The 15,286-nt window shown below is 52.9% G+C and overlaps 1 protein-coding gene across 2 annotated transcripts in view; it reads right to left on the reverse strand.

Moving 5' to 3' along the window:
- LOC138581106 (rab GTPase-binding effector protein 2-like) overlaps nt 1-14,911 on the reverse strand; it is a 137,295-nt gene extending 122,384 nt beyond the window's left edge. Inside the window, exons 1-2 of one of the 2 annotated variants that reach the window (XM_069652186.1) lie at nt 14,808-14,891; nt 2,137-2,334 (exon numbers count right to left, since the gene is read on the reverse strand). In XM_069652186.1, coding sequence (XP_069508287.1) covers nt 2,137-2,193 — 57 coding nt within the window. In that variant the 5' untranslated portion in view covers nt 2,194-2,334; nt 14,808-14,891. Of the gene's footprint in view, nt 1-2,136; nt 2,335-14,807 lie in introns of both variants that reach the window. The other variant, XM_069652187.1, reaches the window with a different exon arrangement.
- Between the last annotated feature and the right edge of the window lie 375 nt (nt 14,912-15,286).

Consider the following 15,286-nt stretch of genomic DNA (forward strand, 5'->3'; position numbering starts at 1 on the left):
AATGAGAAGGATCTCCGTTTTGCTGGCATTGATGCAGAGATCATTGGCAGAGCACAATGCCTGAATAGCAGTCAGACAGTCAGGTATAAGGCAGGAGGAGATAGGGGAAGGCAGCCGGAAAGAGAGTTGTGCGTCGTCTGCGTAACACTGGAAGCGAGGAGATCAGGTGGACCAAAGGCACCAGGTAGTTGTGGAAGAACCAGGACGATAGGATAGAGCCCCGAGGGTCCTAAGGGCCACCACATGTAAAGAGTGAGGTGGAGGACAGAAACAGACCCATTTGAACTTGGGATGGTCTGTTAGAGAGGAAAGGAAGTAAGCCACGCAAGTGCCCTGTTCATAATGCCTAGGGTATCACAAAGGCGGTTTATGAGGATGGAGTGGTTGATAGGGTCAAGTGCAGAGGATAGATTGAGGAGGATCAGAACAGATGGAAAGTAGCTCTTCAAGTGTATTTAGGAGAGCAGTTTCCGTGACTCTGGCTGCCCTGAAACCGGACTGGTGGTCATGTAGGCAGCCAGCCATTTCAGTGTGGAGGGTTAATTGGGGGGTGACCAGCTTCTCCATGAGTCTGCTCAAGAAAGGGGTGATAGAGATAGGTTGATAGTTAGCCTGACAAAGGCAGTCAGCAGATGGCTTTTTTAGGAGAGGGTGAACAAGCGAGTGAGTGGTTGAGAGGTTGAGGGAAAGAGCCTGTGGCAAAAGAGTGGTTGCAGAAGTCAGCCAAGGCAGGGGTGAGAATGTCGATGTTGTCCTTGATGGTTCTGGAGGAGCAGGGAAGCACCTGTTTAGAGGAGACTTTCATACAGTGGACAACTCTAGAGATCTCATCTGGTGCAATGGGAGAGGGAGGAGAGAGGAGTCAGAAGAGGTGGAAGGAGGAGGAGTGTGGGAAGAGGGAGCGGATGACAAGAGAGGACAGGATGTCAAGAGTTTGAGGAAAACTGGGCGGTCAATGCAGAGCATAAGGCCTTGGAGGGGAGAGGAGAAGAGGAGACTGTGGTAGGATTGGCGAGTTCCTTGCAGATTTTAAAGAGTTCAGCCGTGTTGTTTGTGGCTTTATATTTACAATTCTTTCTGCTGTCCCTCTCATGCAGTCTCTTGGTTCTTCTCCTTGACTTCCATTCTGTCTCTTCACGCACTTTTTCAGTTGCTTGGATCCACGTCCCTCGCGTTCTTTGTGCCATCTCATGTTCTTTCGCTTTCACGCCCTTAAGTTCTTTCTCTTCTCTCTGACCCATTCTGTCTCCCTTTTCTCTTCCTATTGATCTGCTATATTTTCACCACCCGTTTTGTATTTTCCCCCTCTTACTCCCCTTCCAAAGCACTGAAGTTGCCACATGCCATCCATGAGTAGGTCAAACAGTCCTGCCATTTCATTCCCAACAAGATTAATGGTCCCAGAATGCAAATAATACAGCTGCAGACTCTATAGCTCTGCGTCTCTCTGTAGTGCTGGCCTCTCACTTTCTCCCGATCTACGTGTCTTTCTATATAGCTCTTTCTTTCTCTTGCCATTTATCTCCCCCTTCATTAATTCAATCTCTTGCTTCTTTCACACTCACATTCTCTTGCACTGTGCTCTCTCCTACTCATTATAATCGCCTCAATCATTCTTAATTTGCCACCTGTTCAGTTTCATCTGTCTCTATGCCCCCTCCATCTCTGTTGCTACCTCTCTCTCAACGCCCATCTATCGCTTTTGCGACCTCCCCTGTCCTTCGCCCCCTTCAAGTCTGTGCTGTCACGCTTCACCCTTTCAATGTTGTTTCTCCCTTCAACACAGGATGTGCTACTGATTCATATACAATGCCTTTTTGCCCCTTTACTTTTACCCTACTCTGCTCTTTCACCTTCTCCCAGCCCCTTCCAATTTTTTTCTCTTTTCAGCTTTATTTCTCTCTGTAGCAATCACTCTTGTTGCAGCATGGCCCTCTTTCAGGTGACTGCTGCCAAGTTCAGAACCAAGAAATAAACACAGCCTGAAACTTTCTTTCAGGCTGCGTTTATTTCCATTAATGTGCCCTTTCACTGCACTGAACCTCAGTCGAAATGCAGAGGAGGCTAAATAGTTTTGATGGTGCTTCACACTGCGGGATTCAGGGGATATAGCAACACAGTTTGAAGATCACTGACCTTGCCCTGACAGGCCTTTATCCTCTGCCACTGTGGTTGCTGCTGCTGTGCCATCATGTTAGTAATGGATTACGTACACAGAGAAATGTGCTACTGCCATCAGAGAGAGGCTGAAGCCACTTCGGAGTGATGCCTTCTTTCTCAAAGTGGGAGGGCTCCCAAGCCCGTGGATGGCGTGCATTACAGGCGTATTGGAGGCTTTGTTAAAAAAAAAAATAAGAATAATAAATAAAGTGAAAACATGTAGAAATGACTTTAGATTAAGCTAGTTTATCCTCCATGTTTTATAAGCAACAGTGGTACTGAAAGTCTTTCTCAACTCACATGATTTTGACGGGTGTCCCCCGCCATGCAATAATTTACCTTGCCCATCAAGCCCGAACGTGCCCATGTAGTTCAATGACTCTCACCCGCTGTAATGTCTGGGTCCCTCCCACTGCCCCTGCTGTGTCACGTGTCTAAAGACACGCAACACATGTCGCTAAATGAATAAAAAGCCTGCACAGGCTCAGTTGCTGCAGTTCAACCACCAACTCACTGACTACTGCATCTATCCAGACAGAGTGCAGGAGGGGATGGGCCCTATCCACTGACCCACAACAATGGCGACGAGGGCTTAGAGAACCTGTGTGCGCCCAGGCCATGTCGAAGCACACGCTGGAGTGCCCACCATATGGAGCTCTCCCATCTTCTAAACTTTGCCAGAGGCTGGCCTGTCGACTGCCAGCGAGGTCCTGTGTTGCTCTGATTACTTACTGGTAATCTTCATTACTCCTAGTCCTACTCTTCCTCATCTCAGTACTTACCTCATGAGGCCCCTGCCTCTGACAAAGGACCTTCTTTTATTTTCTTTAATCCCTATAACTCCTCCCCCATAACCACGTTACTCAGTTTCATATTACCAAGCCGTAGCATGGGACCTTCCCCGCAGGGAGGGTGAGGGTGAGCGTCAGTACTGTGACGCGGAAGAGTAGGGCTAGGATTAATGAAGATTACAGGTAAGTAATCAGAGCATTACCTCCACGTCCACTCTTCCTCGCCCCAGAACTTACCTCAAGAGGCATACCATACCAGCAACGGGGAATAGGTCCCAATGAGCCAGAGCCAAAAACAGTGCAGAAAACACACACCTTTAATAACTTCAAAATCACATCCCCACTGGCAAAACCCCAAGTCCGAAGGATCCTCCCCCAAGTGGGAGACATTCAACCGATAGTGCTTTGATCAGCCCAGGTGGCAGCCCTACAAATCTCCTGTAGACAAACCCCCATTGCATCAGCCCAGGAAGCCGCCAAACCCCTGGTGGATCGTCCCAGAATACGGGAGTGCACAGGGAGCCCAGCCACCACATAGGCCAGGGAGACAACAACCCTGATCCAACCGCTAATGGAAAACACCGAGGACTTGCGACCTGCACCAGTAGGAGCAAAAGTAAACAGTAGAATATCAGACTTGCGTAAGAGTGCAGTCCGCGCCAAATACTCCAACACCGCCCGCCGCACATCAATGGCATGCCAAGCCACCTCCTCAGGTGTTTGTGGATTCTGAAAAAAATGCAGGATCCAGATCCTGAGCGGTGTGAGGTGTGATCCGAGACCGCCCACACCAGTCCCGGAAATGGCCCCAATGCCTGCCATACACCTTCAGAGTAGAGGGTCTACGAGCATTCATTATAGACTCGACCACAGGACCTGAAAACCCCTGAGACATCAAACTAGACTGCGCAATAGCCACACTGCCCATTGAATCCGGCAGACTTCCAACTGCAGACCACCCTGAAGGGGACAAGACCACTTCGAAACCAACCAAGATTCCTGGGACTGTAGCTCCAACAGAGAGGGGAACCAATGCGGCGGGGCCAGAACAGAGCTATCAACAACACAGTCACCCTGGACACTCTGAGGCGCCCAACCACCCGGTGCAGAAGGGGAAGAGGTGGAAAAGCATAAAGGAGACCCTGAGGCCACTGCACCGAGAGGGCATCCATCCCCCCCAAGTTCCCTCGGCCTGAAACCGAGAGCAGAAGAGGGGAACCTTTGCTGAGGCTGGAGACGCAAATAGATCTAGAACAGGGGTCCCGAATCTGACACAGATCTCTGCAAAGACCTGGTCCGACAGAACCAGTTCCGCAGAGGAGGGGAACCGGCGGCTGAGAAGATCTGCTTGAACACTGTTCACCCCCCTGACATGTGAGGGCACCAGGGACACCAGATGCGATTCTCCTCCCCCACCCCCAAAAACCTATCTGAGCCACCAGAGCATTCAACGAGCGGCCGCAACCTACTTGGCAGTTGACATATGCTAAGGCCGTCGTATTGTCCATCCAGACCAAAAACACCTGGCCTTCCAGAAACACCTTGAAGTACACCAGAGCCCGGAGAATGGCACACAACTCTCGCCAATTGGAGGAACGACGGCTCTCCTCCAGATCCCACAACGCTTGAGCTGAGAGGACCCCCAATGTTGCCCCCCCAAGTCCTTCCGCTGGCGTCGGTACTAAGAGTGGTCACAGGAGGAAGGTCCAGATACACCCCAGCCCTGAGATTCGGAAGGTCCAGGGACACCCCAGCCCTGAGATTCAGAAGGTCCAGGGACACCCCAGCCCTGAGATTCGGAACCACCAAAGCAGGGAGTCCAGCAGTGCAGGGGACACCGGAGTCAAAGCCTCGTAAGCTTGAGATGTCGGTAGCCAGTGGGAGAGACGATAAGACACCAGAGGACGTAAATGAAGACGGGCCAAAAGAACTAGAAAGACGCACGATTTCATGTGCCCCTGCAACTTGAGCAACAGGCGAGCCGAGACACTCTGCCTCCCGAGAACCCTGCCCCCCCACCCCTCCCGAGAACCCTGCCCAGAACAGCCAGCAAGCGATGGGCCCTCTCCTGGGACAAGACCACCCTCCCCATCCTGGTGCAAATCTGTGCCCCGATGAAAACTAGATCCTGAGAAGGCTCCAGCTGTGACTCCTGCCAGTTCACCAGGAATCCCCAGTCCTGAAATGCCTGGCAGACTAATTGGAGATGTGTCTGGACAGTCTGCCGGCAGGACGCCTTGATCAACCAATCGTCCAGGTAGGGAGAAATCTGAATGTCCCACAGATGCAAATGCGCCACCAGCTTGGTGAACACTCTGGGGGCAGATTCCAACCCGAATGGGAGCACTCTGAACTGAAAATGTCGGGATCCCACTGCAAAACGGAAGAATTTCATGTGCCAGGGCCGGAAAGCCATGTGGTAATAAGCATCCTGGAGATACACAGATGCCATCCAATCCCCCTGCACAACATTGGAAGAATGTTCTGCAAAGTCTCAATTTTGAAGTGTTCCTTCCGGACGAAGCAGTTCAGGGCCTTGAGGTCTAGAACTAGGCGATACTTCCCTGAAGGTTTGGGGACCAGGAACATCCACAAGTAGAAACACAGAGAGCACGGACATGATGGCTGCATTCAACAACAAATCGGAGAGAGCGGTTTCGATAGCCAACATCTTGGTCCGCGACCTGGGAACCACAGTCCGAACCATGCAACCCTGGACAGAGTTCTTCCCGCCAGAGATAAAGTTTGATGGGTTGATGGACAAATTTACATGCTAACCCTTCCAAAAGTCTCCAGAACCGAGGAATCCGAGAACCACAGTTCGCATGCTGGAAAAAACTGCCAAAGCCGTCCGCCTATCGGCATGCCCAAAATATCAGGACTTTGCTACCGGACCAGGACACGAGGAGGACCCCGATGCCCCCCACCTCACCTTGCTTTTTTAAAAACAAAAAAAAAGGATGAGGAGCGGGGAAAAAGGATGAGGAGCGAGGGAAAGACCTATCGGTCACCACACCAGCACTAGAGGAAGACTTCTTGGCCTTTGAAGCAGGCTTGCATCGCAATTTGTCAGCCCTAACACTTTATGCCCTTTATTCTCAAGTGAATCCCCAAAATGTTTGGACCCATCAAAAGGAAGTTTCAGTGCAGTCGCCTTCTGAGAACCATCTGGGCAGACACACCAGCCCGCATGGGCATGGCCGAACCACGCACAACATCAAAAGCCAGATCGGACAAACGTTCAACCTGTCTCTGCATGCCCAATAGCAAAGGGGCACAATCAGAACCCCCATCTACAGCCTTTTTCAATTTCCTGAACCCATTTAGCACAGTTACAGCCGTGTAGGAACCGTAGGCATCGCCCTAAGGGCCAGATGTGTCCCTGCATGAACTTTCTCAGGCTGGAATTAACCCTGCCGTCCACTGGGTCCCGGACAGTCGCCTCCTCGGCCAACATAGAGGGACCCACCAGGCTGGCGATGATCATAAAGCGGGGCATTGAAATCTTCTCTGGGTCACGCCACTTCCGAAGGATTTTATCGCGGATTTCAATTACCAAGGGTAACCCCATCCTAGGGGTATGCCTATACTGGCGAATAGAAAGGTCAGCCCCCTACACCGGTACCAGGGGCTCTGAAAACCCCATGCAGTCCTCAAATTGGACCTCCTCCACTCCCTCCCTGTCCAGATATTTCCCTTCTACATCAGCCGATGAGGAAGAGGCCGAGGACTCAGTGCCAGAAGAAGAGGATGAAAATGAAGACAGACGCCAGTGCTTGCGTCCATGCGCATGGACGCGACTCCCTCCATGATGTTTGAGCAGTTTTCTTAACTCCTTTCCGGTCAGGGAAAAGCGTTTATCCTTCTTCTTTCTTCTCCTGTAGAACTCGGATAGAAGAGGACGAAGAAGACAGGACCAGATGCCTGCGCTTTGCAGAATGTTTACCCATGACGAGTCTTCCCAGAAAACAGTGACCAAGGGATGACTTTTTCACCACTACAATCCTCTGTACAATGACCCAAGGCTTCCCAGACAACAAATGCTAACTTGCCACTCCCGCATTTAAAAATATACCAGTAAAACATCAACCAATAGGGAAACAACAATCAATTCCCATGGTAACACAGCTCCATAGCACCAGAGGAGGAGCCCACCCGCCTCCAGATCAAATCGGGAGAAAAGATCGAAAGGGAGCCTGTAAGCCGCGCCCAGCTGCCTGGGAACGCATGGCCACACCAGCAGGAGAATCATGCCGCCAACTCCTTACCTCAACCCGGGTCCCCATCTGGGATCCAAGGACCCAGGCTGTGATGCCAGCGCCAGCCACAGCCCTGCAGAAACCGGGCAAGGAAACCTGCTCAACTGGGCCCGAGCCCCGCAGGGAGCCCGGGAGCATTGCCGCATCTGAGGGAACCAAAGGCCCCGCCACACAGCCCCACCAGGGGGCCATCAATCGTCGCTCCCCGGCGCCCCGTGCCGGGAAAAAGTCCAACCTGCTGGAGGCAGGAAAAATTAAACTGAGTGATGTAGTTATGGGAGAGGAGTTATAGGGATTAAAAGAAACAAAAGAAGGTCCTGTGTCGGAGGCAGGGGCCTCATGAGGAAAGTACTGTGACGAGGAAGAGTGGAGGTAATGGACGGGCGCCCTGCTGCTGGAGTCCCCAACGCAGGCACAATTGCAGTGTCCCACAATGGCTGGGGCAGTCCTCTCGACTGCCAGCCAGCTGGCGTGGTATCATTGTGCACTGACTCAAACGCAACATCCTTAAAGGTCAAACCCAGCCCTGACTGACTGCCAGTTCACCGGTGAGGACAATTTACACCACCAAAGCGCATAAAGAGAGGAGTGAAGAAGCAGCAACCTCTGCTGCACGGATAAGAAGGAGAGAGAGCACAGCTGGCATTGCCTCATCACAGAAACATGGTCTGACCGTTGCCCTCGTTTAGAGGGTGCTTGTGCGGCCGGAACGCTAAGCGGGGCAAGTGGAGGCCATGTGCGGGCGCAGCCGCAAGAAAAGAAACAGTAAAGCTCCTGCTCCGGACACGTTTGGCGACAACCATAACAAATGGCTCTTTCCTGCAGGTGTGGGTGAGGTTGGGAAGGGAGCAGCGGCTGCTGCCTGTGATGAAATAGTTGCCGCTGGTAATAAATAAAGAGTTGCTGCCTGGAAGGGAGTGAACGTTGTCTGTCAACGCAACCTAACATCAGCCTGCTACCATCAACCCATCAAACTTTATCTCTGGCAGGAAGAACTCTCGCAAAGAATGCGTTTAGCCCAGTGACTGATGTACTTTTGCAGAAACGGTGTTCCTGTGTATGGGTGGCACACCACTTAAAGTGGACACAGTAAGTGCTAGCCTTAAGCTCTTATCCCGTGACCTGACCATAAGCTTAATTTGGACTTCGTAAAGGGTGCATCAGTAGTCTATCATCTGTCTGGACAAATAAAGTGTTTTTTTAAGTATGTGTCATGCCCGGTGTCCTACTGGTGCAAGTTTGAAAATGTGTGCATATTGTTAACCCTTAATGTTGATCGAGTATTCAATGTGTGTTGTCAAGTGCTTTATACTATTTTTGTTCTTTTTAATTTGGACTTTGCAGGGCAGGGGATGCAATGCCCTCCCCCTTCCCCCACGGTTCGTGCCATGTCAAGTGCATAAAGACACGTGATACATGATGGCACTAAATTAATAAAAAGGCTGCACAGGCTCACGTCCGGCTGTGGGGCCATCACGGCAAAGACCTTGTGAAACCAGGCCTACTGTGACAAGTCCACACAGACCAAGAAGAATCCTAACCCACAACTACATACTCAACAGGAGAAGATGGAGTTATGAGGCTCAAGACTCGGTATCCAAAAATCACTGCTGATGGATACAACCTATCAGCAAGAAGAAGACAGACAGCAACGTGCAGCAGTTCAAAACACAAACTCCTGCATGTATCCAAACTGAGCGTGCAGGAGGGGTCGAACTCTATCCTCCAACCCACAACACCTGCAAGCTGTTTTCACCCCCCTTTGCAAGAAAGGTTGATAGCTATTGAGGCGTTGGCCCTTTAAGGGTACGCACGCGACGGGGTGACGTTCACTCCGTCGCGTGCGCAGTTAAATAAACGGGGCATTCCCGGTGACGACACATTCACCGGGGAGCCCAGACTGGTAACACCGCTGTCTCCGTGTCTCTGTGTCACGGGGGGTGGGGGGCTCACAGACGGCGGCATCCGGAGACCGCCAACAGTGGCGACGAGGATGGGATCACTTCCTGGAACAGGCGGAGACATTCGCTCGGAGCGTAGATGATCCTACGTGAGCGCTTCAGCGAATTCTGACAGCGGAGAGGGAAGAGACACACGCGGCCGGTGGCCATCTTGATGAATAGGCCTCGAATACTCACGGCTTCACAACAAAGCGTCGGTGAGCCATCCGGACATAATTTTTGGATATTTCAGCGGCGGACAGTCGCTGGAAACAGCACGTGTCAATTTTAAAATGAATCATTGACATTTTCACTGTTTTTCACTGAGTAGATGGGTGAGACTCTATGGGAAGCCTGCTGAATGCACTCGGGGTCTTCCCCCCTGCTCAATTTTTGGACGTTTCGTTGTCTGCCTGCTGGCTGGAGTGGTACATCTGCGAGGAGTGCGCCTGGTGAGGCAGAATTTAAACCATCTCTGGAGGCTGATTGCTGGTGGTGAGTTGCGGCCCCATCAATTACATCTTCTGGGGTGCCTGTGCGCTATCCACCATGAGTCAAGCTGCTGCTGCGCCTCCGCCTGCTCCCCCGCTGAAACCACCTGGGTCCCTACAGCCAATGCCTGAGTTTGATACCTCGGGCGCTCCATCAAGCCTGGGACAGAGGTGGAAGATGTGGATGGATAGGCTTGAGATGTACTTCAGGGCCACGATGGAGACAAGCGACGACAGCAAGCTGGCCACTCTCCTGTACTCTGCTGGCCCAGCAGTGCATGAGATATTTCTGTCCCTGCAGCCGGCGGATGGGTCGTTTGCGGCGGCAAAGGATGCACTCCATAATCATTTTCTGCCAATGGCCAACGCAGATTATGGACGTTTTCTCATGGGGACGGCTCGACAGAAGGATGACGAGACTCTAGATGTGTTCTATGGGCGGCTGCGGAGACTGGCGGCGCCATGTGCGTGGAACGACCCTGAAGTCATGATTCGCAATCAACTCATTCAGGGGTGTGTCTCTGGGAAACTGCGGCGCCAGATATTGCGCGAGCCTGGCATCACCCTTCCCCTGATCCTAGAACTGGGAAGGTGCCACGAAGTGTCGGAATTGCGGGCGACCAGAATGGAAGCTGGTGCCCGCCCAGGCAAGGTGGAGGAGATCTGCGCGGTCGGAAGAGGCCGTGGAGCGAGGCGCCCCATGAACACTCAGAGCCCGCGCCCGCCTGGGACTACTTCCTCGTGCCCAAAGTGTGGGTACGATCTCCCGCACCCAGCTGAATGCCCTGCGACTGGGGTGAAGTGTGGTAGGTGTGGAGGCGCGGACCACTTCGCCAGGATGTGCAGATCTGCAGCTCCCAAGGTAGTGCCTGGGGGGCCTGTTCGAGCCGGTTTCTTCCGACCCCAAAGGACGTCCAACGTTGCTCAGGTGGACCAGGGTGACAAAGGGGCCCCTCAGGAGGGGGAGGAGGAGGAAGAGGACGAGGAAAACGTCTTCTTCCTGTCCAGTGTAAGCATGCTGAAATCCCACTCCAAGAGACAGCCCAGGTGCAACGTGCTTGTCAATGGAGACTCTGTACCAATGCTAGTAGACACCTGTGCGTCCGTGAATGTGATGGCCAGACAGCACTATGATACCATGCAGGCCCCGCCCACGCTGACCGCGCCGAGAGCACGGCGTATTCGTGGCTGATGTTCAATATGGTGACTCACACATCCGGGCCAGATTCTATGGCACACCGGTGAGCGACAACACCCCGCTTTGCTGTGCTGAGGCTCTGGGAATTGTCACATTCGCATACCCAGTGTACTTTGACGACATTCAGGTACTCCTGGCCAAACACAGCTCCCTGTTTGAAGGCATCGGACAGTTGGTGGGTGAGCCGGTCCGGCTCCACATCGATGAGTCGATCCAACCAGTGGCGCTGAAGCACCGGCGAGTTCCTTTTCATCTCAGGGATCTGGTGGATCGAGAACTGGACAATCTTGTAGGGCTGGACATTATTGAAAAGGTTGAGGGCCCCACCCTGTGGGTGTCTCCCATTGTCAACGCGCGCAAGCCTAAACAGCCCGATGCGGTGAGGATCTGTGTGGACATGCGACTCCCCAATAAGGCCATAAAGAGGGAGCGACACTTGACCCCTACCATCGATGATATCATAGCGGAACTGCAAGGTGCGAGGTTCTTTTCCAAACTGGACCTGAGAGCAGGCTATCATCAGGTGGTCCTGCACCCCGAGTCCCGCTACATCACAACCTTTACCACTCATCGAGGTCTTTACCGATACAAGAGGTTGAGTTTTGGGGTGTCTTCCGCGGCGGAGGTTTTCCAAAACATCATAAGAGGGGCACTAGCTGATCTGGATGGAGTCCTTAATATCAGCAACGACATCTTGGTGTATGCCAGGTCGGAGACGGAGCATCTGGCACGCCTGGCCAAGACCTTTGAACGCCTTCGCTCGCTGGGACTCGGACAAGGACAAGTGTGAATTTCTGAAAACAACGATTGAATTCTTTGGGTTCGTGTTTAAGGCGGAAGGGGTGTCGCCGGACCCCCGCAAAGTGAGGGACATAAAGGAGGCGCGTCCGCAAGAGAATGTTGAGGAGGTGAGGAGCTTCTTGGGCATGGTCACTTACTGTGGCCGTTTCATCAGGAATCTGGCGTCCCGTTCAGAGCCGTTGAGATCGCTCACAAAGAAGGACACCACCTGGCAGTGGGGCCCCCTTGAGCAGGCGGCATTCGATGACATTAGAGGTGCTTTGGCGGCGGACGACACCATGGCGTTCTTCGATCCGAGCCTGCAGACAGAGATCGTAGTGGACGCCAGCCCATATGGCCTGGGGGCAGTGCTTACACAAGTGGGGAATGACCAGGAGATTCGACCCATAGCCTACGCCAGCAAGGCGCTCTCCGACACCGAGCAAAGGTACTCCCAGATTGAGAGGGAAGCCCTGGCGGTGCTGTGGGGTGGCAGACATTTTCGCCTCTACATTCTGGGGCGTCCCGTGACTGTGGTCACGGACCACAAGCCGTTGTTGCCGATCATGGCGGGCTCATCATCCCGTCCACCAGTGAGAATAGAGCGCTGGATGCTCCCCCTGCTCGAGTATGGAGTGTCGTTGACATATCGTCCAGGGGCTAACAACGCAGCGGACTACCTCTCTCGACACCCAAGAGGGGACTCGGAGTCTGCATCGGCGGAAGAGGCCGACGAACATGTCCGCCTGGTCGTGGAGACGGCCACCCCAAACTCCATGCAGTTGGAAGAGCTCGAGCTTGCATCAAAGGGCGACAAATGTTTCGCCATCCTGAGGGAAGCCATGCAGAGGGGTACCTGGAAGACGGTGCTGGAGGCGGTGGAACACAGGACATGTGAAGCCAGAGTGGCCCTCGAGCAGTTATGGAGAGCGAGAGAAGAACTGACATTCTCAGAGTCGGGGCTGCTACTGAGGGGTGAGAGGATCGTGGTGCCCCAGGCCAAAGTTGCACAGGTCATCGCCTTGGCGCACCAGGGCCACCAAGGGGCGCCCAAAACCAAAGCTCGCCTCCGCCAGAAGGTGTGGTTCCCGGAGCTCGAGCGGAAGGTGGAAGCATTTGTGGCGTCTTGCGTATGGTGCCAGGTTGCGGCGCCAGCCCAGCGGGAACCGTCCATTGAAGCGATGCCCAAAGGGACCGGGCCATGGGAAGTAGTGCACGCAGACTCCGGGTCCACGTCGAGAGGCACTCACTTCCTAGTTGTGGTGGACGAGTGGTCTCGATACCCGGAGGTCGAGTTCATAGAGTCCGTCGCATTTGAGAACGTGGTGGTGGCGCTGGAGAAGATTTTCGCCACCCATTGCCTGCCCTCTGTGCTGTGCTCCGACAACGGGCACCATTCCAAGGCGAGAGTTTTGCCGAGCTCATGAGGGAGTATGGCATTCAACACCGGCGGGTAACCCCACTGTGGCCCCGGGTCAACGGGGAGGCAGAGCGCATGATGCGCACCTTCAACAAAGTGTTCAGGATTGCCCACGGAAAGGGCGAGTGCTTGCAGAGGGCCCTGTACGTCTTCCTGCGGGGATATCGGACCACACCTCACTCCTCAACGGGTGTGGCCCCGGCAGAGGCTCTCTTCCAAAGATGCCCGAGAGACGTCATACCGGAGGTGGGGGACAGGGACCCTGCCGTCATTGACAATGAACAGGTCGAGGAGGACAGACAAATCAGGACGCAGATGGAAAACATCCGGAGGGGCCTGAGACCCCCCACACATCGCTCTGGGGGATGAGGTGCTGGTGAGGAATCGCCACCCACAAGGCAAGTTGTCCCTCACGTATGAACCCGCTCCTCTAGATGTCGTGACAGTCAAGGGTTCTATGGTAACAGCCTCTGATGGGACGTCGTCTGTAACAAGGAATGCTTCATTCTTCAGGAGAATCGGCGACCCGAGAGTGGACAGCCCGGACAACCGTGAGGGTGAGGGTGCCTTGGATGAAGGTGGGGGTGAAAGCCCCGCCGTGGACTCTCCGGCTCGAGGCAGACCAGGTCAAGAGACACCGGCCAGGGACGCTGGCAGGAGGTACCCCCTGAGAACAGGGCGTGGGAAACCTGCCCGTCTCACAGGCTATGTGACGGACTGAGCTGGGGAGGCTGACCGGGGGTCAATGGTCAGGCCGTGACAGGTACCCGCGGGGGATCCAGGGTGGCTGTGAATAAACGGGGGTTTTGGAATTTACAGAGTTGCGTGCTTTATAAATGTGTGATAGTTAGTCCCTCCTGTTTCCAATTTGTTGTTATGGAAAAGGAGGAGTGTGGCGTTGGCCCTTTAAGGGTACGCACGCGACGGGGTGACGTTCACTCCGTCGCGTGCGCAGTTAAATAAACGGGGCGTTCCCGGTGACGACACATTCACCGGGGAGCCCACACTGGTAACACCGCTGTCTCCGTGTCTCTGTGTCACGGGGGGTGGTGGGGCTCACGGACGGCGGCATCCGGAGACCGCCAACAGCTATGCTCCACATATGATAAAGCTATACTCCTCACATGATTCAGACTGAAATGAGGAGGCGCAGGGCTCGAAGTAATTAATATTACCGGTAAGTAATCAGAGAACGATCAACAGTCCTGCCCCTGTAATACGATCAAAACAAATGATGCTTTCACTTCGAGGAACATCAAGCTGCAGACATTTATGAGGTAGACAACTCCAACTCCAACATCCTCCGTCTAGTTCAGCAAATTATGCAAAGAATTGACAACGCCCATCCGCTTCCAACGAAACTCTTAGGGGGCGTCAGCAGGGATTTTCAGAAACCTGCCCACTCATAGTTTCAAATTTAAGGGGGATTAACTTTACATACAATCTGCAGAACATGATGTGGACTAGTCACGCGATGCACTGTTTCACCTGGGAAACAGTTTACAAAGTGTTAAAACTATTTATACAATGCGCAACACAATGCTCGGGGCATTACAGAGCACAATACAGTGCGTGCACAGCGCTCATTATAATACAGAAGCCTGAAATAACTAGTGGGTAGTCATCAAACAAAGCCTAGTACTGCGGGATCCACTTTCCAGCGGACGGGTTGGATGCATCGCACTGTATACAGTGGAAAAGCTGCTCCTCTTTAACTCGTGATAATGTAACTATATCTCACAATATGAACGTTCACAGCGCTCCTTACCCAATGTCCTGCCTTCTGCTGCTACTTCCATACTCATGAACTACAAATCCGGATCGGGGCTGCAAGCACTTCCAGGTACAATCGTTTACTTCCGGCATGTTGCAGCTGCCTCTGAATATACTCGGTCCTCTCCGCACAAAATACGTGGGTGATATTCTTTGGACAAATGCGTGAGGAGCACAGGGATAGAAAAGGTAGTTTAGTAGTCGGTGGGGGTCACACGAGGAACTAGAAAAGTGGTGGGGGAGAGTCATACCCGCAAACATTTGAAAAATCGAAAACATTGAGAATTATGCCCGGCCCATAGCCACACAAGACTCCGCCCAATTAGACAAGGCTCCGCCCACATGTCAAAAAGGTAAACTATATTGAACGTGTGATGAGCTATGTGCACACAACTGCATCAAATGAAACTGCCCCAAAAAACGCATTTACCGTTATTACAGTGCCCTTTTTCATTTGGAAGCATTACATTAATC

The sequence above is a fragment of the Ambystoma mexicanum genome, chromosome 3p (genome assembly GCF_040938575.1).
Source record: "Ambystoma mexicanum isolate Mex_15411 chromosome 3p, UKY_AmexF1_1, whole genome shotgun sequence".
NCBI classification, from domain to species: Eukaryota; Metazoa; Chordata; class Amphibia; order Caudata; family Ambystomatidae; genus Ambystoma; species Ambystoma mexicanum.